Source organism: Cyclopterus lumpus, chromosome 24 (assembly GCF_009769545.1).
Source record: "Cyclopterus lumpus isolate fCycLum1 chromosome 24, fCycLum1.pri, whole genome shotgun sequence".
In the NCBI taxonomy this organism is placed as follows: domain Eukaryota; kingdom Metazoa; phylum Chordata; class Actinopteri; order Perciformes; family Cyclopteridae; genus Cyclopterus; species Cyclopterus lumpus.
In genome coordinates this window covers 15,635,783-15,659,128 of record NC_046989.1, presented here as the reverse complement: position 1 = coordinate 15,659,128, position 23,346 = coordinate 15,635,783, and the positions used below count along the sequence as shown (strand labels likewise).

The window sequence follows — 23,346 nt, the reverse complement described above, 5'->3', positions numbered from 1 at the left end:
ATGTTAGAATTATTTACCCACTACTTGCTTGCTTTCACTGCCATTTGTTGCTGTGCATGTACCGCATGGTGGGTGAATCATAATTCACTCTCTGTTGCTGGAAATGTCACAAACAGCTTATTTAAAAAAATCTCAATGAAATGAATGGCGGTTAGGCATAGACAGCCACAATGACGCATGTAGTGCATGCATGTTAAAAGACAGATAATAATTTCAATGGCGTAAACCGATCTTTCCAAATTCCACCTGCTTGCTTTCCTCACATACATTAATTATTTCAGCATTTCATTTTAATTAGATAATAGAAAGAACACTGCCTTAATTAAAGCAGCTCAGCAGGTACTGACATAAGGAGTGGGCTTTGGACTAACAGGAATTCATATTTCTCTCCCACATAATCACCTCGAATAGTTACAGCCGTGTTATTTGTATTCTCTGTCTGCAAAGTCTGTCTGTCTTTTCTTATTCATTTTGGACCTTGTGACGCTAGTTCATATTCTCATCTTCATTCACTCATTCTCTCCACATTTACCTCTGCTTTACCTTTCATTTCCAGTTTCCATCTATGCATCCATTATACTAAAACGTCACCCAGGATTACATAACAATCTAATAAAGACAAAGGAAAAGAGATTACCGTCATTAAACCCTCTCTATTCCTGTAGCGCTGTGGTTCCTAACACTACCCACCCCATTCTGTCATGGGGCGGATATTTGTGTGGGCGGTTTGAATTGTTCTGTGTTGAAAAACTGCTCCCCCAAGGATTAGCTCAAGTTGTTTAATTGGGTTTAAATTCAGTATGGATTTAAAGCATAGAGAAGAAACATCACCAACGATAAATGGACGTTTTTTATGCCAATAAAATAATGAGGCATCAGTTACTTGGGCGGTAACTTCATAATACTTTATTAATCTAGTGGTGTAATTATGAGGTTTATACTGCTCGAGAAGTGTCCTGTGTCTTTAATCTGATTTTATATTTCAGAGAACAATATAACAGGATCTCTCTTAACACCCAAAATACTACTACTTCGTTATGAGATTATGACTTGAATGGCACATTGATCCACCATTCATAAGACAAGCCCCTGAAGCAGAGCAGAGACCTACAGCCTCTCAAAAATACTGAGGAACGTCTGTTTGTGTGTGTGTGTGCGTGTGTTTCTTGCTCTCACAACTCCTTTTCTAGTGAATTTGTTAAAGTGTTAAACGTAGCTATGAAATTATTTGATCCAACAACTAATGTATGTAGTATATTAGTACATACAGTATTATACATACACATTTTTAGAGATTCCCCAATCCAATTTATTGTTGATTCTGACACTGTCACCTAATGTGGCGTACCGATCCAATACAATACTGATCGTGGAAACACTATATTTCATAATAAAATAGACCAAAATAATCTTGTTTAGATTTCATCAGCCATGTCATGGACGATATTCCAGCAGCTTAATGTCAGTATAAATACTGATATTGACTGTTTTGGTGCATCCCTGCCAATCCTCATAGTACAGTTCTGTACTAGAAATTTTATTTCAATTAATATCCAATTTCATACAACTTGTGAATTGCTATGACTTTTTCCTAATATACTGTTTTAGCAGTATAAGGAAAACAGCAGTACTTTTCTGTTTTGTACCGCAAATGACACCTTAAGTGTCCTGGTGGGCGTCAATGAAACTGTGACCTTTGAATACCATAAGGCCAATTAAACTTTAGCAAAGAGCAAGCAACATGTTTCTCCAAAGATTTTTCAAATTCTTATTAATTGTTGTTTATGTCTTTGTTTTTCAGAATCTTCCTGTAACTGTTTTGAATATTTTTGACTACGCTCTACCATTTCTGTTGTGCATTGCATTGTGGGGCAACAGCACGTGTCAGTGTCTTTTCAACTAATTGTTACTTGAATACACGTTTACAACATGGATATATTACAAACCTAAAACTTGCTTCTTCTGTAGTAATTGCCAAAAAAACAGAAGATAATGTTGCAGTTGTCACTTCTGGAGTTCCTTTAATTGAGCCACCTTGCCTGTCTTTGCGCTCCATCTCTACCTCCACTATTATCTTTAATGTCCTCTCTCTATGATAGACGGATCTGTGGGGAAAGAAGGAATCTTAACGACGGAGGCTGTTTTTTGAAGCTCAGTCTTTGACCCCCGACTTTTACAGCCTGCCCTTTCCATCACAGCATCAAACGTGATGCTATCATATCTGATGGTGACTCCGCAGCAGCCGACTATTGCATTACGTCTGAGATATATTAAGATGTCAAGTAGGGAAGACAGACGTGGGGCGACCACCCATAGGAGACATGACCGCCGTAACCCACAGAGGGAGAGCGCTGGAATTCCTGGCTCTGTTGCCCCTGGAAGCAGCGGAATGAAAAGAATGGGTCCCATTCATAAAATTCCACTCAAGCGGCACTTGTACAATAATAGAGATTGACATAAAGAAAGGGGACAAGTTGTTTTCACATACACTGGCTCTTTTGTCCCTTTTACTGAGGGGCATTATGCAGACAGTAGGCTCTTAAAATAGACAGAATTTGATGTGATTGTTTTTCCTAAGTGGAGACCACAGTACCTTGATTGGAGTGTGTGTGCAATTAGTGTTTTTGTTGTGCATTGTTATTGTGAGAGTAAACTGTCAGGCTTTATTCACTGGGGGATTGGCAGACGGTTTAGCGTGGACAGGAGGAGAAAAGCAGCTGTTGCTCGGTCCAATCACCACTTAAAAAGAAATCAAATGCTCAGAGATGGACAACTTTTGCATCCTGTCAAAGACTGCGGGACGTTTTGAGCAAAGGGCATACTTAATGCGCAGCGCGTGCCTAAAATCATCACATGCAAAGAATTCAAATGTAAAAAAAAACACGAAATAACCGGTGTGCAAAACAAGAGTGTGCAGCAACGCTCGTGTGTTTCGTGCGTTTCGATGCTCACAATTGTGAACTCGCACCACACACAAAGTACAGCTGAGGCGGATGGAAGCGCCATTATTTCCGAGGTATTTGGTCATAAACCGAAGGATTGGACGAGCCACGGATTTGACCTGACGATGGCCCTTGTTGGAACCATGGACGGATGATTGGTTGGAGGTGGCATACTATCAGGACAGCTGTGGATTTCTTTTTTTCGTCTTCCCCGTGAATGTGTTCGAGTGTGAAGCCGAGGAATTGGTGGGTCAGCACTCGGGTTGAAGCAGTTAGAGCTAAACAAATAAAGCACCTCATCACAAGCTTTGTTTGAACACGCCTTCAAGTCTTCTCAGCCAAGTTGAATGCCAGTTGCAAAAAACAAAGACAAGACTAAGGACCTGCGAATCATCAATTATTTGTTATGGGTGTAGCTCCAACTGTATGCCAGAAGCATATTGAATCCGTTGTATAGAAGTTAGAAAAATCGACCTTTGTTTTTTATTTCCTATGCCGCTAAAGCAACTTTGGAGAAGTCTTTCTCCACAGTTCTTCACATGTTCAGTCTTCCCTCGGCTGCAGCGACAGACAGGTCTGTCTCATGGGAATGTGGGTTGTGTGCATGCTCCATGCAAACTCTATTACCAGATATGTATTTCTTATTAGAATTCTATATCAAAGAAAATGCACTGCTCGAGATGTATATATATATACATTATATAAATATATATATATATGTATATATATTGTTCTCCATCTCTGCATGTAGTAAAGACACAGGCAGTTTCTCAGAGGACTAAGATCCAAGTTGCCTGTCAAAAGATGCGCTGCACTAGGATCCACGTGATCCCAGCCTCCATTTGTAGAGTGCAGGCACTTGCAGGGAATTCTTTTAAGATATGTTTGAAAAGGCAGAGGCAGAGACCGAATTCAAGTTCAAAATACCCCCCATTTGGCAGTGCACACACACACACACACACACACACACACACACACACACACACACACACACACACACACACACACACACACACACGCACACACACACACTTCCCCAAGAAGAGCGCTGGAGCAGTGTGACTCACGCTTGTGTGAAAACACAGCGGAGAGGTGGGAGGATGACGTCACAGCACCGAGCAGAAGAACAAGTGCACCGGAGTTGGACCTCGTCCTAGCATGCATATAAATAAGGGCACACCTATATGTATATGTATATGTATATGTATATGTATATATATATATATATGTGCACACATAATATTGGTTGTCCTGAGAAGACATTGGAGTTATGTTTTTGATATCAGACTTCATATGATGGGGGGGGGGGGGGGGGGGGGGGGGGGAAGGCAAGCCAATGGTTGGCCGGGATACGGACATGCTCTGATTGGATTTGGGGGCCGAGGTTGAAAAAAAAGAATCGAAATTAAAAAGGAGAAGGTACCATCCAACTCAGATGCATTCAGGGTATGTTCACCCCCCCCCCCCCCCCCCCCCCCCCCCCCCCCCCCCCCCCCCCCCCCCCCCCTCCTCATAAATACTGAACGCAAGCGCACATGCTCAGTGTTTCTAACGCGATTGAAAGGAAGGAGGCAGGATTCAAGCTTGATCTGTGAGACAAGTCGCTGATGCAGTGATTCACCAACAAAAACACATTTCGCCAGCTCCGGACGAGCTCTCGGGCTTCCTCTGCTGATCAAAGAAAACAAAAAACACGCTTATGTCACGCAAACATAACTTTCAACAAGACATGTATCATGGGATTTATATTTACAGCAATATATATTAACGATTGAATTGCACTGAGAATAATAAGTGGCTATTTAGTTTCAATATGTTCAACTATATTCATTAGCTTGTTGCTAACATCATGTGTCCCAATACTTTGTTCTGGAAACAAGGATTAAAAGATAAACAGAACCAAAACAATTAGTTGTGGGTAGGAACAATATGGATATGCTGAAATATGCTAAAACGAGGAAATTTAGAATGAGGTGATGATTCTTTGTGGGTTTGTTACTATTAACAACACCTTTCACATTACACATTTGATTAATTGTACATAGAAAAATAGAATTGCTGAAAGTTGTCTTAGATGTATTAAATGGTGAAAATAGAATACACAACATACTGTATGTACACCATCAGCCCACTTATCTCAAAAATCGAACCCATATTGTCACGCTCAGATCTGGAAAAAGTCATTCATGCACTCATTTTCTCTCCACTCAACTACTGCAACTCCCTCCTTTCCGGCATGAATCAAAAATCCATCTCCCCCCTCCAACTAGTCCAGAATGCAGCAGCTCGGCTTCTGACTGGTTCTAACAGACGGCATCACATGACTCCAGTCCTGGCCTCTCTCCACTGGCTCCCTGTTAGTTTTAGAATTGATTTTTAAGATTTTGCTGCTCACTTTTAAAGCACGGCTGGGTCTGGCCCCAAGCTACATCATTGAAATGTTAGCCCCATATGAGCCAGCTCGCAGTCTTAGATCCTCCGGTGGGGCCCTTCAAGGCCCTTCAAGATCCTTCAAGGCCCTTGTTCCAAAGTCAAGGCTTAAATCAAAGGCTGACCGTGCTTTTGCCATCAGAGCCCCTCGACTTTGGAACGACCTACCTGAGGGGATAAGACTAGCAGAATCAGTAGCTTCTTTTAAATCACTTCTTCAAACCCATTTTTATAGAACTGCTTTTAAGTGATGTCGTCCTTTTATGCAGTTTCCCCTTGTTTCCCCTATTTTAGTTTGTCTGTTCTGCATTATTTTGTATTTGTAATTTTCTATTCCTCTATTGTGTTCATTGCCTCATGTATTTTCTGAAATGTTTACTTGTATTGATGTTATGTTTTTACCTTGCTTATATGTAGAGCACTTTGTAAACTCTGTTTTTAAAGGTGCTATATAAATAAATGTATTATTATTACTTATCCCAAAGTCAGAATCACACTTCAAGCTTTGATGACAACAAGAAAGTCGGGCAGATTGTCTGCAGATTTTTGGAGGGAGATGTTTCTGAAGCCAGGTAACCCCTTCCTACTTCTTTTTGCTTTTTAGATGTAGTTAAGGAGAGAAGATGGAGGCAGTTCTCAAGAACACAAGTAGCTTTAAAAAAAAAAAAAAAGCTCAGTGCAGCCACAGGTGGCATGAGAAGATGGAGGAGAAAAATGATTCAATGTAAGATCTGGCTGTACAAGAAACCTTCCACCTACACTGCTACATCTGAATGTGCGATTTAGAGTCTATTTTCTCCACATATTCTCTGGCTCGCTCAGAACATAAAGCTACAGCTCCATTTGGACTGGAGGCATTGGCCAGGATACTGGGAAGTGGAGAGGGGAGGGGGGCGTCTAGGTCTGGCTTGGCCGAGTGCTACAGCAGTTAATTAAAGCTGCCAGGCAGGTATTTCAGGATTAGGAGTGGGAGTGTAGAGAGAGCTTCTGGTGGCCTGCGCATGAAGTCGTCATCTTGTGTGTATACCTTATCGTGCAGATCGTGACTCTAAATGTACTATGTTGTCGTCCCAATAGAATCCATTTAATAATTTGTTACAATTGGACCACGAGTGTCGACAATGTCATCTGGCAAATCACAGCGCGCATTTATTCAGCTCGCCATTGTACTAAATGTGTGATTATTTCTCATGATTAGTATTTCCTGGGGTCACAGACAATGTTGTTATTTTGACACAAACAGGATTGTTCATCGTCACAAAAGAATCATTTCATGATCAAATATACGTCGCGTGAGCAAAATGCCCTGTAATTATTCCTCAAACAATTGCGATGACAGATTGATGTGTCACATCGCGAGAAAACATGGAGCAACTCCAAATGAGGGCTGTTGTTGCGCCAAAAGTGAAGCTGATGCAATGTGCCTAAAAGTAATACATTAATAAATTAACCTTACACAGGTTTTATTTTCCTTTGTGACAGAACTGTACAAGTTAAAGCTTGTGTGCATCGAGGTCAAGGGTGTTAGGCTCGATCTGTTGTGCGTGTGCACACATGAACAAGTCTGTACCTGTTCTTATCTTCTTCTATCCCACTTTCCCACACACAGACAGTTGTATCATCCCGACTCCAAACAAACACTCACACACACACACACACTCACACACACACACACACACACACACACACACACACACACACACACACACACACACACACACCAAATGGCCGAAAGTCAGACAGCTGCAAAACCTGTAGTGATGTGGTGCGGGATTGTGTTGCAGAAAAGGATGATGATGATGATGATGATGATGATGATGGTGTGTGTGGGTGCTATGTGTCAGTGGGCGTGTTGACTTGTTATTCTGTACGTGTGTCCGTGTGTCACTCAGCCGTGTGACAGATACTGAGCTGTCATATCTGACAACCAGACAACAGTTCATCATTATGCTAATTTCACCCAGAGAGATTTTAATGAGTTCACAACATTAACAACTCAGATGAGGTGATGAACAAAAGCGTTGCAGCTTTTTTTCTCCAGTAATTCTCACTGAGAAAGCCTCATGACGACTAATTACGAATGGATATTACTATAAAGTTTCAGTGTGAACTTCATTATTATATTACTAAACACTCAGGCTTTAAAGCGGTTTAGGAATAAAGTGGACCTTAATTTATCTAAAGTATTGAAGTTATATTAATAAACCACCAGATGGCAATAGCGTGATCTAGTGTTTATTGTTGTAAATGTTTCCTTTGTAACACTATAAGTGACTAATAATTCTCGCTCACTGTGACACATTTTAATTGTCTTACACTCTTAAAGCAGACTTTGACTAACACAAAAGGTAACTGGGTGAATCTGTCATCTAGTGGTCAAAGCCCGCTTCTGTTTGTGGATATGCAAACATCCACCATATGATGATATTCATCCATAGGTTGGGTGATTCGACGACAGATAGCTGACCATTGGGAAACACTGGTTCTTTAATGTGGAGCATAAGCACAGTCTACTGCCTTTGTGTTATTGATCATGTGCTCATGTTACACGAGGACATACTCGTAACGCCAACACAGTGCAACAGTATGCATCTCCGTCTCATATCAAGGGAGTACCGGGTCTCGACATAACCATGACGACAAGGCATTTATCTGCAAGTATTTACTCATAAACATCTGACATCTTTTCGTCAAGAATAACATGTTGCATTTTACATGTTGCATGTAATATATTTCCACAAATACAAGTTGAAGTAGTCTAAAAGGAGAAGAAAAAAAAAGTAGTTCTTGAAAACAACAGATACATTGTGTATCTAGAGCTTAATCCAGAACATCATTCATTTCACACTGTGCACAGATCAACAACGGTTTTGAGGAGCATTTCATATTTCTGTGTTGCAAAAAGAAGTTTCAGCCAAATTTCTTCCAGTGATGGTGATTCTGTTTAAGTCTCAAACAGGAAGCTCTGGTCAAATGCTATGCTTGTGTGGTCAGTTGATGATTAACTTCATTGAAGTTGCAATAAAAGAAAAGAAAGAAGAGTGGATCGCATGCAAAACCCTCGCTTGTCCCTTTATAAGGGAGGAATAAATGGCATCTCTACTGGAGTCTGTACAAAACAGCGAGAAAATGACCAAAACATTGTTATCTTCACAGAGGGACCATTTCGGACCAGAATATCACTGAAAGGACTTTTTTTTATACAGCCCTCTAATAATACATTAAATTAATGTCACACTCATGGTTCTACCAATCTACAATGCTTTGGAAAAACCTGGTATATGTACAATGCAGTGGGCACTTATCAAACTATCTGTGTTATACATCTTCTGGAATAAACAAAGACTATAAAATGAAAAATATCTTCCGTTTTGCTACAGGGAAATTGAATAATTTTGCTCTCAATGTTTCCCCCAGTTAACGACTTTTACTGGTGTCATTATCAGAGTGTACGTGTTGTTTTACATGGACGATATTGCAAGCTGCAAAGCGTATATTTATTACTGAGACAATATATTTGCATAAAAACAATAAAAGGAAATAATAAAATTACTGCATATATCTAGAATCCTTTCATCGCATTAAAGGTAGTCGCTGCAAGTGCAATTACAACCAAAAACAAAAGCAGAAGAAAAGAGGGCAAAATAGCATCATTTAACACATGGCAACTCTCCAGCATATGTGCAGTTTTTCACAATGCACGTAGCACCCTCTTGTGGTCAAGTTCTCACACTACATCTAATGCATTCAACAGTAGAAAGGCGGAGTGTGCAGGGGTGCCAATTCCCACATAAAGCACAACACTGAAGGGATGGATGAAGGCCAAATGGAATCAATCACATTGTTGATTTGCAAGGCAACCGGACCGATGAGCAATATAAGAGACAGCTCTTGGAAAACATTGTGAGATATAACATTGTGAAACGCTTCGAGTCAGTGGTGGACCATACCAAGTCAATCCCCATTTTCTACATCTGAACACTGTACACGTTTAGTAAGACGATGGTAGAATCTCATCGTGGTGTTAAGTCAACTGTAGGTCAATTGCAGATTTTTATTTGGTTACGTCCAAGACACACTGAACGGAGCAGGAATTAGTGCTCTAGACAATGAACAATCATTCTCACTGAGGGAAACCTTGACATTTGGACCTTCAGTTGGTTAATCCACCACACACTTGGCACTGTGGGGCAAAATGTTTCCATCTTTGTCCTTGAAACTGCTCTCAAATGTCTCGTTCGCAATGTTCCTCTTTAGTTTCAACTAACGACAAAAAGAAACATTTTGCCTAGAGTGTGCAAAGTGTCTGGTGGTAACAAATGATCTGATTTTAATTCTTTCTTTAACACCAGCAGCCTTTGCCTTGATCGCCCGCCGCACTGTCACAGAGTCCTTCCTCCTCCTCCAGAGCAGCGAGATCAATCTCGTCATTCACAGACATCCGGAGAAGATCCAGGTCCTTTTTATTGGCTGCCAGCACCTGTTCAGCCAATCGTGTGAAAGTCTTGGAGGCAAAACACAGACACAGGTTGAGAGCGTCAAGATGCAGTCATTATTCAAGGTGAGGCCTTATAAGTCAGTGGTTAGAAGACTGACACTAGGGTTGTCAGTTCAATTCTCACTCTGCAGTGCAATGGCATTGAATTTTTATCTAATCACGTAATTTCTTCCCGTTATATAACCATGACTGCATGCATTGCGTTGATCGTGTTACTACTCTGTGCGTGGTCATAACATGTCATGAGTTCAGACCACCTCACCTCTGTTATATTTTGATTGGTGAAGGCACTTGTCTCAAAGAAGTCCATTCCGTAAGCCTTGGCCAGCTGCAAGATAGACAACAGGGACGTATTTACTTTGCTGGTGTAAACAAGTTTATTTGTTGGTCTTTTTTAATTAGAAGCACAGACGAATGACACGTTATTCGTTTTCACACAGGCGCAGTGAGATCTGCTTGGCTGTCAGCTTCGGATGGCCTTTACAGCTCATTTGTGGAATAGACACAGTCCTGATGGTGATAACAAATGATGGCAAGCTTTTGGGGAAACCCAGAATAAGTACCTCTTTAAAGAGACAGTTCAACATTTGGGTAAATAGGCTTGTTTACTTTCCTGCCAAGAGTAGATCGATACCACTCTCACGTGCAACAACGATAGAGTTAGAGGACAGGAGGCAATCGGCCGAGCTTAGCAGGATGAGACGATTATCCTGGCTCTCTCCAGGTTTCAAAAATAGGCCGAACAATACTGCTGACATGTTGTATTTTGAGTAGCCAGGCGCAGTGATTTGCCTGACTGAACCGGAAGGAGCCTCTTTGTGTCCGTCTTTTGATTTTCCTCAAAGTGGTTTGGATGCCTTTGGATGCACGAGGATGGATAAACATTTTGTCACAGCACATAACTTCTGTCTAAAACATCCAATTGTCATTTTTCCACTTGCGGATTAAACAAACAAGGTGTAATGTGTTCATTAGTGAGCTTTAGAGGTGCTGGAGGGCATCATTTTGAACGTGAGAGCAGCTCCCTGTCTTTGTGCTAAGCTAACTGCCTCCAGGAACTTTGAGCCTAATCTCTTTCAGAACCCAAACTGAACAGAAGCTTTTCGGTGAACTAATTTAACTCAAAGAAAACCAGCATCATAATAATGTATTTTAAAGCGTTATTGTTTTAAAATATTATTTTTCAAACCATGCCATGGATCTAATTATCCATTTGCGATTGACCCACCTTGATACCTTGCTCTGTGGCCACCTGCCTCTTGTCCTCTTCATCCGACTTGTTCCCTACGAGGATCTTGCGGACCTTCTCAGGAGCGTACTGCAGGGGTTTGTCGTGTGAGTGTGTGTAGAGGAATAAAGAAAACAAAATCAAAGAAATAGGATATGTCAAGGGGAGAAAACACAGCACTCAGGAAATGAGACCTAGATTAAAAGTATGCTGGAAGAGTGCCAAGATCAACAGAGTGTATATTCAGACAGACCATAAAGGAAATTAGGTCCATCATGACTAAATTATTAGAATAAAGTAATCTGGGAAATGACAGGAGGAAGCAGGCCAGACGAGATTGCTTCCTGAAACCTTTGAAACCGATAGAAAAATGCGACCGCGAGAGGAAAAAAGATGATTCTCCTTCCAATGACGACAGATGTTTGAAAAATGAAGACGGAACATAATAAACACAGCGGAGCTTCATCCGTCGGGCCAAAGCATTTGTTTTCTATCAGACCGCGTCGGACAGCTGTTCTTTGTCAACCGGAGGCCTCGGCACAGTAAGTCGTTGTGTCGGTTTTTAGCCTTTTCTGCTGCCCCGTTGATCGTAAATCCCCCGATCTCCGTGACTCACCTCATCCACATCACTGGCCCACTTCATGATGTGTTGGAAGGATCGCTCACTCGTGATATCATACACCAGGAAGATTCCCTGAAGAGAGAGCCAGTGCATTTTAAAGCATGTGTAAAAAGAGTTCTTGGTTTCTTGATGCTTAAAAGCAGCATTTTTATATCAATACATGTGGGGGGAGAAAAATCCTACTACTGTTTAAAAACCAGACCACCACTGGCAGGATGGGCATTTTTATAACACAACACAGGAACCGGGCATAATTTCATTACCAGTTTCCGGTAAATGGACAATTCGATGTCAGCCAGTTTAAGCAAATGCAACATTCATACAACAATGTCAGAGTGGTGGTTGTGTTTGGAGAGCTACTCCCAACATCCTTGATCCATGAGAGATCCCTTTAAAAACATCTAAATGGTTCATAAAAGCACCTGAAGTGCTGCCAAGGTGTGAAGCGTATATCAACATCTTTAACTAATCACTCATTTTATGTCCGAAAATAATTTGATTTAAATTTGTCAATGGAGGAGAGTTGAGGTCATCTACCTGTGCTCGTCTGTAGTACTGCTTAGTGATGGTCTGGTATCGTTCTTGGCCTGCAGTGTCCCTGGAAAGACATCAAGCATATATGAACATACATATACAGTCTTTGTATGCGATTATAATATCACAACAGGATGGGGGAAGTTTATCGAAATACTATTAGTCCCCATCCATAAAATGCGTCTGGCACCTAAAATGTTTAATTATTTAGATTTTCTTGTCGCTGTCCAATGTATCTTGAAAATAAATGTCAAATAATTATGATAATATGATTCCAGTCTCCTGCATGAAAGTACTATTATTTAATTGACCTAAAAAAAAGTAGTTAAATGTAAACACACACAGTCTAAAACTACTTAAATCAGTTTACAAAATACTATCAATATGAAAGTGTGTCATTGTATAGAATAATTGTAGAATAAATACAGAGGACCTCAGTGTTGGTAGTGGTAGCTGCAGCCCTGTACATGAGCCTGATAGTGATCGCATATCTACAAACGAATAATATCCCCTCCATCAGAACTACTGTCGTGTAATATCTAATAACATTGTGTTCATCTCCTGCACAAGGCCTTCCAGCGAGGCATCCTATGCCGCTGTCTTACCAGATCTGTATCCGTACTTTGATACCATCTATTACTAGTGTCTTCATTTTGAAGTCGACTCCTGCAAGAGAGGAAAAGGCATGGTAAGGAAACACCACATTCACCGAGGAGCTCTAAATGTATTCAGACTAAATGTTCTGGATCTTCTCAAAGGCCGTCCACTCAATAATTGAGTGAATTCAATTAACCCGGCGCGTATTTTATAGGCAGAAGTTCACCGGACTCTGCTGCAGCTTTGTAACCTCATAGGGAGGATACACGTCACCCCTGTATAATCAGACTGTTATATATATATATATATATATATATATATATATATACATATACATATAATGATCCAGCGCGTCCTCTGTGAGTTCAGTTCTCTGCATCGATCACACAGGAGTTGAAAAAAAAGGGGGATTGAGAGAAAAATAAGCAGAGCTGAGACGGGGGGGGGGGGGTCACGCTCGCTTCAGTGATATTTGATCTATTTCAGACGGCTGAGTGTGATATTGTATATAGACAGAAAATCAGGCAGCAGCGCCAATCTTTTTATTTCTATCAAGATTCATCCTGTGATATGAATATGATATGAATATACTTGAGAGAGGTCGCAAATACGTATTATTTGGGGCTGATGCTAAGTATTTGAATGCTTCTAAAACAAAAGGTTAATCCATATATTGATTACTTTCCCAGAAACATTTTTTCAAAAGACCATTGAACATTATTCAGTCCATCTTGTATATAACATAATCCTACAATTTACACTACGACAAGTCTACGACAAGAAATCTCTCGTCACACAAACCAAACTCTGCATCTTTTTTCATTTAAAAATAATCATTAAAGTTTTAAATTATAATGGTACATTTATGGTGTAAATGTCATTGACTTCTAGTCTTCTCTATACACTGACAGGTGTGCAATTCTGTTGGAGAACTCGTAATCCCTTTTAGTCACCTCAAAATTAAAATGTCAAAATATAGGTTAAAAACATAACTTGCTATCAGGCGGGAAGAGGGCCATCTACGTACATTTCTTTGCCCATGCAGGGGTCCATTGTATCATAATCCTTCTATACCGATGACGTTGTCCTCAATAGTAGTTACCAACAATAATAATAAACAGTAGCAATAATAAACATATTCATCTTGAACATGTCAGTTTGACCATGAACTCTGCCTCTACTGAATTCTTTATATCTTGTCTTTTTCTCCATGACGGTCTCCTCAGACTAATGCATCCGAGTCGTTAAAAAGCAAACCCAAAGGCTTCTATAGACCACACTAATCCCTCAGAAATCAATTAACAGTTCATCCCAATTAACCCGACACTCCCGTGTGTCACAGCCCTCAGAGGAAGAGCTGCGGAGTCCAATCGATTCACATCAGAACTGCTGTTTGTGTTATTTCATAGCAGAAACAGCTGACACACAAGCTATCTTGTACATATTACCACCTTTCTGTATACACTACCACCTATCTGTATAGTGTTTGCTTTTATATTTTGTATTTTTTCTTTCTTTCTTATTATAGTGTTCATTTCTAAACTGTTGACTCGGAGAGCCCTGCACAAGATGTCCAATGTGTCTGGACTGTTGGTTCTCGGCACAAATGGCAAATAAAAAACCTTGAAACTATCGGCTGGCCTGGTTGGTTTTAGTGTTTGTTCAAAACAAGCTGGAGTCGCGGGGGAGACTCCGGAGGCTGGAGCTGCACTGAGTCGGCAGTGCGAGGCCTCGTGAGAAGTCGCGAGGCGGCCTTTTGCATTTGTATAGAGCGCATTCAAACTAAGTGAAAGGTCAGCGTAACAATCAGTGGCTCGCTTTGCCCCGAGGCTTGAGAGGAGCTCATGAAAAAGACTACGTCTTCCTGCATCACTGTCCAGCTGCATTAGCAGTGTATAAAGCTCCAGTCGGATGTCATCCATGCAAACAGCATGATTTAAATAGCAAATGCAGCTATGGCCTCATGGATTCTACAACAAGGGGGAAGGACCAAATCTGGAAACGTAAGAAATAAAAGCGAGATGACTCCACCGGCAGGTCTTATGAGGACAAACAGAAAGCAGGAAGTCTCCCAAATGAGTATCTTTTCAGTTATATTAACAATAAACGTATTTGTTTAACAGCTTCCCGCTCGTTAAACGAATAAATTGAATGGGAACCCGTCTGATTGCTCTGCATTGTTTCATACCAGTCGAGCAAAATGAGGCTCTTTTATAGAACCAGGTCCAATCCGAACTCTAGTGGGAACAATGAAATGACCCAGCAGGCTGTCGTGAAGGCATTAAAAACACATCTCTTTATTCGAGGGTTGATATTCAACTCGTTGTGGGTGTTCCCGTCACAACAGCACACCTGCATGAGAAGATGCACGTAAGTCCTAAATGTTACCGTGACAGGAAAGATTAGAGGTGCCAAACGTGTTTCATTTTAAAAGCAGCTTTTAGCGTGACGGTGCCACTACCTGGAGTCAGTCAGATGGGCCTACGAGGTAACAAGAGTCCTCCGTAGGTTTTTGAAGTGTTAACTTGAAACTAAAGTGTAAACAACCTAACTGCGTCCTCTCACTGGCAAACCAAACCTCGCACTTCAGACTGGCGCACGTTCCAGGTGCCAAGTTTAAGAAACGCGACAGTTGTGTTAAAGCTGCCTTGAAAAGAAGAACAATGCATTCTTCCCTCTCCTTCTTCGGAGGGGACTGTGACAATGGAGACGAGCACAATGTGCGAGGAGAGACAGCAGTTAATTGAACACGGCAGCCTTTCACAATCGGCAGTGTGGAAGCCATGTACGAACCACACTCGACAAATTAGAAGGATGCCGGTGTTCCGCTCTACAAGGTGGATTCGGTGGTGACACATGTCAGCGTGCTCACTAATGGACGGACGGATGATCTGCCACGGATTCTGTGGGGAATGGGTATGTCATCCATAACTATCATTACTAGCAGAGGACAGCCGACAGCTGCCACAGCAGGACAAGGGACACACTTGTGTTCAACCTGGACTAAATAGTTACGCCTTGTATTGACCTCCTGTATGTATATGTATAATGACTCATAGTGGCTGTTTCATTACAGACCGGTGCTAAGCATTAAGGCCCAGACTGTGGATGTCGTCACCGTGACGTCATCCGTTGGTTTGTGGACGGCGATTTGGAGCCTTGAGTTCAGTATTTTGGCCGTTGCTGTCTTGGCTTTTTTGTTTTTTTTGCAACCAGTAGCGACACGAGGGTGTGAAGCTTAGAACAAGCGAACGCTGAACAAGACAGTTACAGTTAATGAACTGAACACTGGGAAAGGGTTCAAGTTCCCAAGAGTGAAACACAGACAACTCCCAGTGCGGGCAACGCCGTGGTAGCGACCTGTCAATCACAAGGTAGCCGACAAGCGCAAAAGCATACCCTTCGTTATTGTCTATTCTACTCTAAATGCAAAAGCATCATTTTCAAAGTGAACATCATACAGTGTTGAAGAAGACTTGACCATAAACTCATGCTTACAATGTGTACCGAGGTTATAAGTATGATCATTTTATCATAGACTTATTTTTGCAATCAGAGGAGTCGCCTTGTTGGTAAGAATGCCTGAACCTCTTCCCAAAGAAAATAACACAAAGTCAAAAAACTAAGGGGTTCAAATATGATATTGTTTTTAACATACAAACTTCAGGCTTCACTTGAGCCCGACTGATAAGCCAGTCAGTACATGGGATTTATCAGCAGTACACATCTTTAAAAATGTCTTTTAAAATGATTGCAGCTGGAAGAAAAGTGAGATCACGCCATTCATTCATTCATTCAGGAGGAAGTCAAGGCCGAGACAGCACCACTGATTTCTTTGATAACTCTGTATGAGATGTGTGGTGTCTGAGTCCCAATGCCCTTTAGACACATGAGCTCGTCAAGCAGTGTTTGACCAGGCTGAGACCATAACACCACTGGGATCACCAACAGGAGGACCGCCGCTTATTGAGCTGTGATGTAGGGCCGGACTCGTACTTTATAGGTGCTGTGACAGGCAGGAGCTTCGAGGACTCCGGTCACGAGACCGCCAATGTAAAGGTGAGGAAGATTAAACTCGAATAGCATTAATAAATCATCTCTACAGCTGCTCGCTGCCAGAGAAATGTGCACCTCTCGGGCCCAGATGGAAGTCTTATGAACAGAGTGACCTGTTCAAATGAAATCTGATCCCTGGATGAGTGAGGGTGTATTATCAGAACACCTGCGGCCAAAGAGTCTGGACCAGTTTGATTTCTCTGATATTGAAGGGGAGTACAAAAGTCGGAGCTTATATTTTTATACTGAGCTGTAACTATAGGGAAGAAGTCACATCCTTTGTTGATCCTACTGTATAGCCAGGTGTGCTATGTATTGGTATATTTAGAGAATCTCATTTATTCTCAAAAAGCCTTGGTGGATCAACAATGGTGGATTTGCATGCAGGTCTCGGCGCTGTGGTTTTCAAATGAAGCAAAATCCAGACCCTCTCTCTCCACTTTCCACAGAGAAGGGGTTTTGGAGTTTGGTGTGCGAGACCTTGACCGGCCTCCCTCTGGGTTGATCTGAGATGACGTTCTTGTGCACTGAGAGGGAGTCGTTTACCGCATCTATATGCATCATCCCTCTGTTTGCTCAACCGCATGAATTGTTTGGTTTTATTTTCATGCATAACCGCAGGAGGTGCAAAGTAAGACTCTTTTCCTCCTCTAATGTATAAACGTTGTTGAGTCAACACCCTATGAAAGTGAGATCCCAGACGTTTTTGAGATAATTAAGAGCAAAAACTGATCACATGGACTGGAACAGAAACTGGTGAATTATGGAGCTACCCGTAAGGGGGTACATGGGAGATCATTTTATATCCCTCTGTGACCATGAAGGTTAGAAAATTATTTATTGATCCTCCGCAGGAGAGCACCGATGGTGGTCGCTTATGATCTCTCTGTCTTTGGCTTGTTTAGTTTGAACTATTGCCCGTTACAGTCTGTTGGTCACGCCTATTCGGCCCAATGTCTGCCTTGTGAACACTTACACTGCAACAAAAGCACAAACAGATCATTACATGCAGACAGGCATGTAATTATGAGCATGACGCTACTGGGAGGAAGTGACCTGTGGAGCGCCATATAGGTGCACGACTTTAAATAGCCGTCTTCGGTCTAAGTAAGCTTCATGATATAATATGTCTTTAATGGTTGGAGCAAACAAAAAGCCTTGAAGTGCAGTGTGATGAGCAGAAGAGTCTAAATCTGGAGTTTGAGCCTAATGCTGTGGATGTGGGGTGTTTGCAACACCAGAAAAGGCGTTGATTTGACTATGAAAGCATCCATGCAAACGCAGCAGTGGTTAAAAAAAATATGAATGCACCCTATGTTAAAATGAACGATGACTTTTTTTGTCAGACCTTTTTTTTCCGGCAACATCTGCCTGCAAATCCCAGCCGGACGGCCAGCTTCACGACTTCTTCTCTTGACCTTACTCAGACAACGTATCTTTAATACAAAAAGACAGCTATCCAATAAAACTTCTCACTCGAACCACATGGATATCTGTATTGCACCGTCCATCCAATTACTACAATGCCAGAAAGTAGTTGCTGCCACAAAGAATAGGAACTTACTGGGAGAAAACGTCTCTATAGGAACTGAATACACCCATAAATAGACACGTGGCAGCACAGTTGCCACAGGAGATAAGAGACAACTGCAGCATATGAAAAGAAAACAAACAGCTTACTGTACATCGTTAGTTCCCTCACCTCAAAGTGAAGCCCGGTAATGCGTCTGTCATGCTCTGAATCCTAACCATGGAGGGAATAGACTGCACAGCCCATATCAACTTTGAGGAAAGAGGCGGGTTCAGCTTTGCTGAGTCAAAAGTCATCTTCAGGTGTGGCAAATCCATGACTCTATATACTCTGAATTAAGGTGGAGGAGCAGCATTTGCGTTTCCTTCTTATTTGTTCTCTGCAACATCAGAAAACATGAAATGTTTTTTTTCTTGAAAACCCAACTTTAATGAATTAACCAATTATCAAAATGTATATGCCGGTTCATTTTCTGACAATCCACTCGTTTCATAGCGGTTTGGCAGGAAGGAATCGAGACGGGATCAGGGGTTCCTCAAACATCACACCAAATTATTTTGAGATCTTTTTGTGTTGGATGACTATAGTGAGACTGAACATGACAGGCGTACATGTACTAATTCTGTTTCAACGTACTGGAATAAAACTGTCAATCGTTTTGATTAGGAGCCTAACAAGACCCAGAGTTTTGATGCACAACGTATTCCCAAATATAAAAAGTGTGCCTGCTGTTATTTCTTCTTTAAATGGCACATGGTTGCACCGGCAGTACCAAGTGCTCATAGTTGGTAAACTCATCTGCATGGCTGCCAAGTGTTAGACCCTCCCCCTCAGAGCTTCCCCCAACCAATGCAATCACGCTGATTTTATAGTTAACACTCTCTGAATTCCGGCTGAATACACTATTCTTTTTTTTTTAAATCTAGACAAAACCTCTGTACAATTCCGCATCAAATCTATAGTAGTGGAATTAAAAATAAAACATGTAATGACCACGAAGAAAGGTACGATGCGTGAACGAACGTGAACACAACACGTTTAAAAACACCGTGGAAACAACAAGCGGGGCTTTGTTTAATGAAATGAAACAATTCAAAAGAATAACTCCGGGGGGCAGAGCCGAGTCTTACCGATGGTGGAGATGTGAGACGGGTGGAATTCGTTGTCCGTGAATCTGCATAACAAACATGTTTTCCCAACCCCGGAATCTCCGAGGAGCAGGAGTCGGAAGAGCACATCGTACTGCTTCGCCATGGTGGTGGATGTGGTGTTGAATTCAAACGGCCCCTAACTCGTCGATGGGTGGCCGGTCCCTCCCCGCCCGCAGCCCATGTCTGCTCGAATGGTCAACGCGAAGGCTTTTGGCGACGCTTCTTTTTGTTCACTGACGCGGGGTCGGTGGGCGACAAAGCAGGGATGCTCCGGCTTCCCATGCAGCCTCCAGCTTCCAGTGGGTGCGGTGGACCATTGTCAAGTTAGTCCTGGTGAGAAAGAAAGAAAAAAAAGGAGACTTCCGGTGGTGCCTTTCAAAATAAAGGCCCGCAGGTTTCGCGAGAACATTTTTTTTGGGGGGTGGGGGGGATTATGAGAGGATTGGATGACTGTTTTTGGTTGCAAATTCAGTAACAGTGCGACGTACCCCCCCCCCCCCCCCCCCAACACACACACACACACACAAGATATCCTTATGAAGATGTGATGTCCTGATTATCATGATAATATTAAACATATAGAGGTTTTTGAAAGTGGGAGAAGAGCATGCACATATCCACATCTTTTCTTCACATATTGTGGCGAGCCCAGTGTGGCAAGGAGCTGGCCATATGTTATTTGCCTATTTGGCATCTTACATGTCTACCAGTATCAAAGTTGTACTTTATTCATTCATATGATAACTTGACTATATCCTATTTATGATAATGCATTATAGCATAGTTGTTACATCTGCTTATTGTGCATATCCTCTTTTTACAGAACGTTTAATTGCAGTATCTGCACTTTGCATCCAACTGATCAAACGACTAGAAAATTGCAAAATATATAATACAATAATAATAAAAGTCGTATAGTCAGGGTCTCACAAGATGGGACCTTAAGATTTGGTGGGCTATGCAGGTGTTGCAGACACTAAGTGTACAACATACCTCAGAGGCCATTACAACCAGTGCAAACTTGTATTACTGTCCAGTACTCTCTCTCCAACATAAGAGTGTTTTAGCTGTACCTCAGCTGACAGCCAATTAGATTCCCTCCTGCATTTAGTTGTTCTGTGTCCTTTGAATCAAACCACATCTAAAACATCACACCGTGATCATTATGATGCTAAACGTCATGTGATGCATTTTTGTTATTGAAGGATGTATATATTTTTTTATACTAATAGAACATATTTGTTTCTGAAGCATTATAATTATGTTTAATAGATATGTTTTGTATTTGCAAAACAAAATGCATTGGCTTGTTACTATTGTGTAGCATTTACAAAGCACACTGTGTTTGTTATTTATTACAACAGTATATAAAGTATATCAAATAATCATTAAGATTGGTTAAAAGAGGAGTCTGAATGTATCCACTAATGTTGCTGTGCTTTGAATGGGTGGTGTTGCATTGGACTGAAATAAAGCTGTATCTGATATTTTGTGCACCTGAATTGTAGGAAAAAACATTATTATTGTTATTGCACCACATTTTGCACCACATCAACAGCCTCCCAAAAAGAAAAAAAAGCACCTCTCTGACATACAGATTACAATTCTGGGTTTCACAATTTAACTGGACACTCACTTGATTTTTATATTATCAATCTTAATCTAAATGTATAAGTAAGATTCAGCAAAGCTAATGCCATGCATATATTTGCACCACTGACAGAGTGAGATAGAGAGAGTGAGAGACAGTCAGACAGTTAGTTAGTTAGTTAGTTAGTTAGTTAGTTAGTTATAGAGTTAATTTCTGTGGCAGGTCCGTTAACACAGAGGTTACCTGCTTCTCTGCTTTCATCTATGCAGCACGTTGTTCATTGAAGTGCTTTGAATCCGGTTACAAGCAGACGTGTTTAAGGCTCATAGCGGCATGACATCATCATATCAGTTGTCTGTGTTCATGTTGCGTTGCAGAAAGTCAGTTTTGTCACAGATTTGTGGTCGTATCATTTAGTTTTGTGTGAACTCCATCTGGCACAATGCACGTCTCCAGCACAGCCGTGACCTTCACTTGCTCTCCAGGTAACTGAGCTACATACACAAATGTTATCTTCTCCGATGTGGACATCGTGGCTTCTAGGTGTGTCGTCTTTCTAATAACATACCTTCACAGTCTTATATTTCAACAGTTTTACGACAAAATGCGTACAAAACATTTGTTAATTTGACAAACATTATGTACAAATTCATGGCACAATTCCAACGGAATCAAAGTTATTTGTCTCTCACTATTGATATATTTTTAATGAAATAAGGTGCCGTGGTGGTCCAACAGAATGGGAGGGTCTATTTGAACAGTGATGCAACACTTAGTTTGAGCAAAAAGGTTAATTAACAACAAAGTCAGTTACTACAAATCTGAACTGAACACAGTGATTCTCACCAAAGTTGCATTTAGGTACATTTTTAAAACTTTTGTTAAAAAAAGTATCTTTTTTGGACTGGTTGTAGAGTGATATGGCAGCTGGAAGGAAGGAGCCCCTGGAGCGGATCTGGATCAGTCTCTTCCTGAAAGTGCTCGACCGGGAGGACCCTGTTCTCCACCACCCCCTCTAATGGTTCCAAGATGGTTCACAATTATGAGATGCCCTTGTCATCTCATAAAAAATAATTTCCTTTTGATATTGTGATATCTCAAATGTTTCATGGATCTATTTAGGACAGTATGTACCTGGCAATACTCTTTGAGCCGGACCTCTGTTTGTTGCAAAGTAAAAACACAAATGTACCTTGTTGTGATTTTCAATATACAGTATTTATTTATTATTTATTTATTTTGCATAAATACTGTACATACAGTGTACATGATAATTTTGTATTTTATGTGACAAATTAAATGCGTTTGGGTTCAGAGGTCGACTGTGGGTCTGGGTCGCATGGGTTAACGGGTTGGTTGACGTCCACCCTCAGCTTCCCCAAGAGAGAGACAAAAGCCCAGAGGAGTCCTGCCCTGTGAGACACAAACACAAGAGATGAATACTTTTGAATTAAACTACACAGCCTTTACATTGTTGTGTTGAATCTGGTCTCCAATGATGGAATCTTATGACTGATACTTCTGTAGTCTTGGAGAGGGATCACTTACTCAGCCCACTGAAAGAAAGGCGACCGCTGCTCTCCATCTGGTCCTGTGGTCCTCCGTCCTTCTCATCTGGTCCTGTGGTCCTCCGTCCTTCTCATCTGGTGCTGTGGTCCTCCGTCCTTCTCATCTGCTCCGTCGTCAAGGAGACCCTGGATGTTGCTTCTTGTGTCATGGCCATCGATACCTGAGTAAAAGAGACTTGGAGACTTTTCTTAACGTTAGTAGTTTGTATCACACATTAGTCTGGTTCAGCCACCTTCACCTAACTATATCAATAAACAGAGTAAAATGAACACCTGGAACAAATCTGATTTAATGCAGAGAATATAAGCACAGCTCCTACTGCAGTCGTACAGAGACCAGATAGCTCGGCACCCCATACTCCCGCAGCACCCCCCACAACAACCCCAGAGGAACCCAGACGAAAGCCTTCTCCAAGTCAACAAAGCACATGTAGACTGGTTGGGCAAACTCCCAGGACCCCTGCAATAGTCTCCTCTTGAATCTGAGGTTCGACAAACGGTCGGAGCCTTCTCTCCAGCACCCTGACATCAGCTTTCCACGGAGACCTGAGTAGTGTGATACCCCGATAGTTCGTGTCGGCAGGCGGCGCCCTTTCCC

General features: G+C 41.5%; 1 protein-coding gene across 1 annotated transcript; it reads right to left on the bottom strand.

The window, feature by feature from the left end:
- Positions 1-8,022: 8,022 nt before the first annotated feature.
- Positions 8,023-19,921, bottom strand: rab15 (RAB15, member RAS oncogene family). Its single transcript, XM_034527767.1, has 7 exons — positions 19,569-19,921; positions 12,860-12,920; positions 12,258-12,318; positions 11,715-11,792; positions 11,099-11,188; positions 10,133-10,198; positions 8,023-9,876 (listed from the first exon to the last, which is right to left on the bottom strand). Exons 1-7 carry the CDS (start codon positions 19,690-19,692, stop codon positions 9,715-9,717), a joined length of 642 nt encoding a protein of 213 aa, XP_034383658.1. The 5' UTR covers positions 19,693-19,921; the 3' UTR covers positions 8,023-9,714.
- Between the last annotated feature and the right edge of the window lie 3,425 nt (positions 19,922-23,346).

Bases quoted from the DNA above. Each gene is read 5' to 3' on its own strand.
- rab15 (XM_034527767.1), bottom strand. From the start codon at position 19,692: ATGGCGAAGCAGTACGATGTGCTCTTCCGACTCCTGCTCCTCGGAGAT. The intron at 11,189-11,714 runs GTGAGTCACGGA...AAACCCCTGCAG, and splicing joins GGGCCAGTGATGTGGATGAG to TACGCTCCTGAGAAGGTCCG. The intron at 10,199-11,098 runs GTGGGTCAATCG...TCTATCTTGCAG, and splicing joins CCACAGAGCAAGGTATCAAG to CTGGCCAAGGCTTACGGAAT.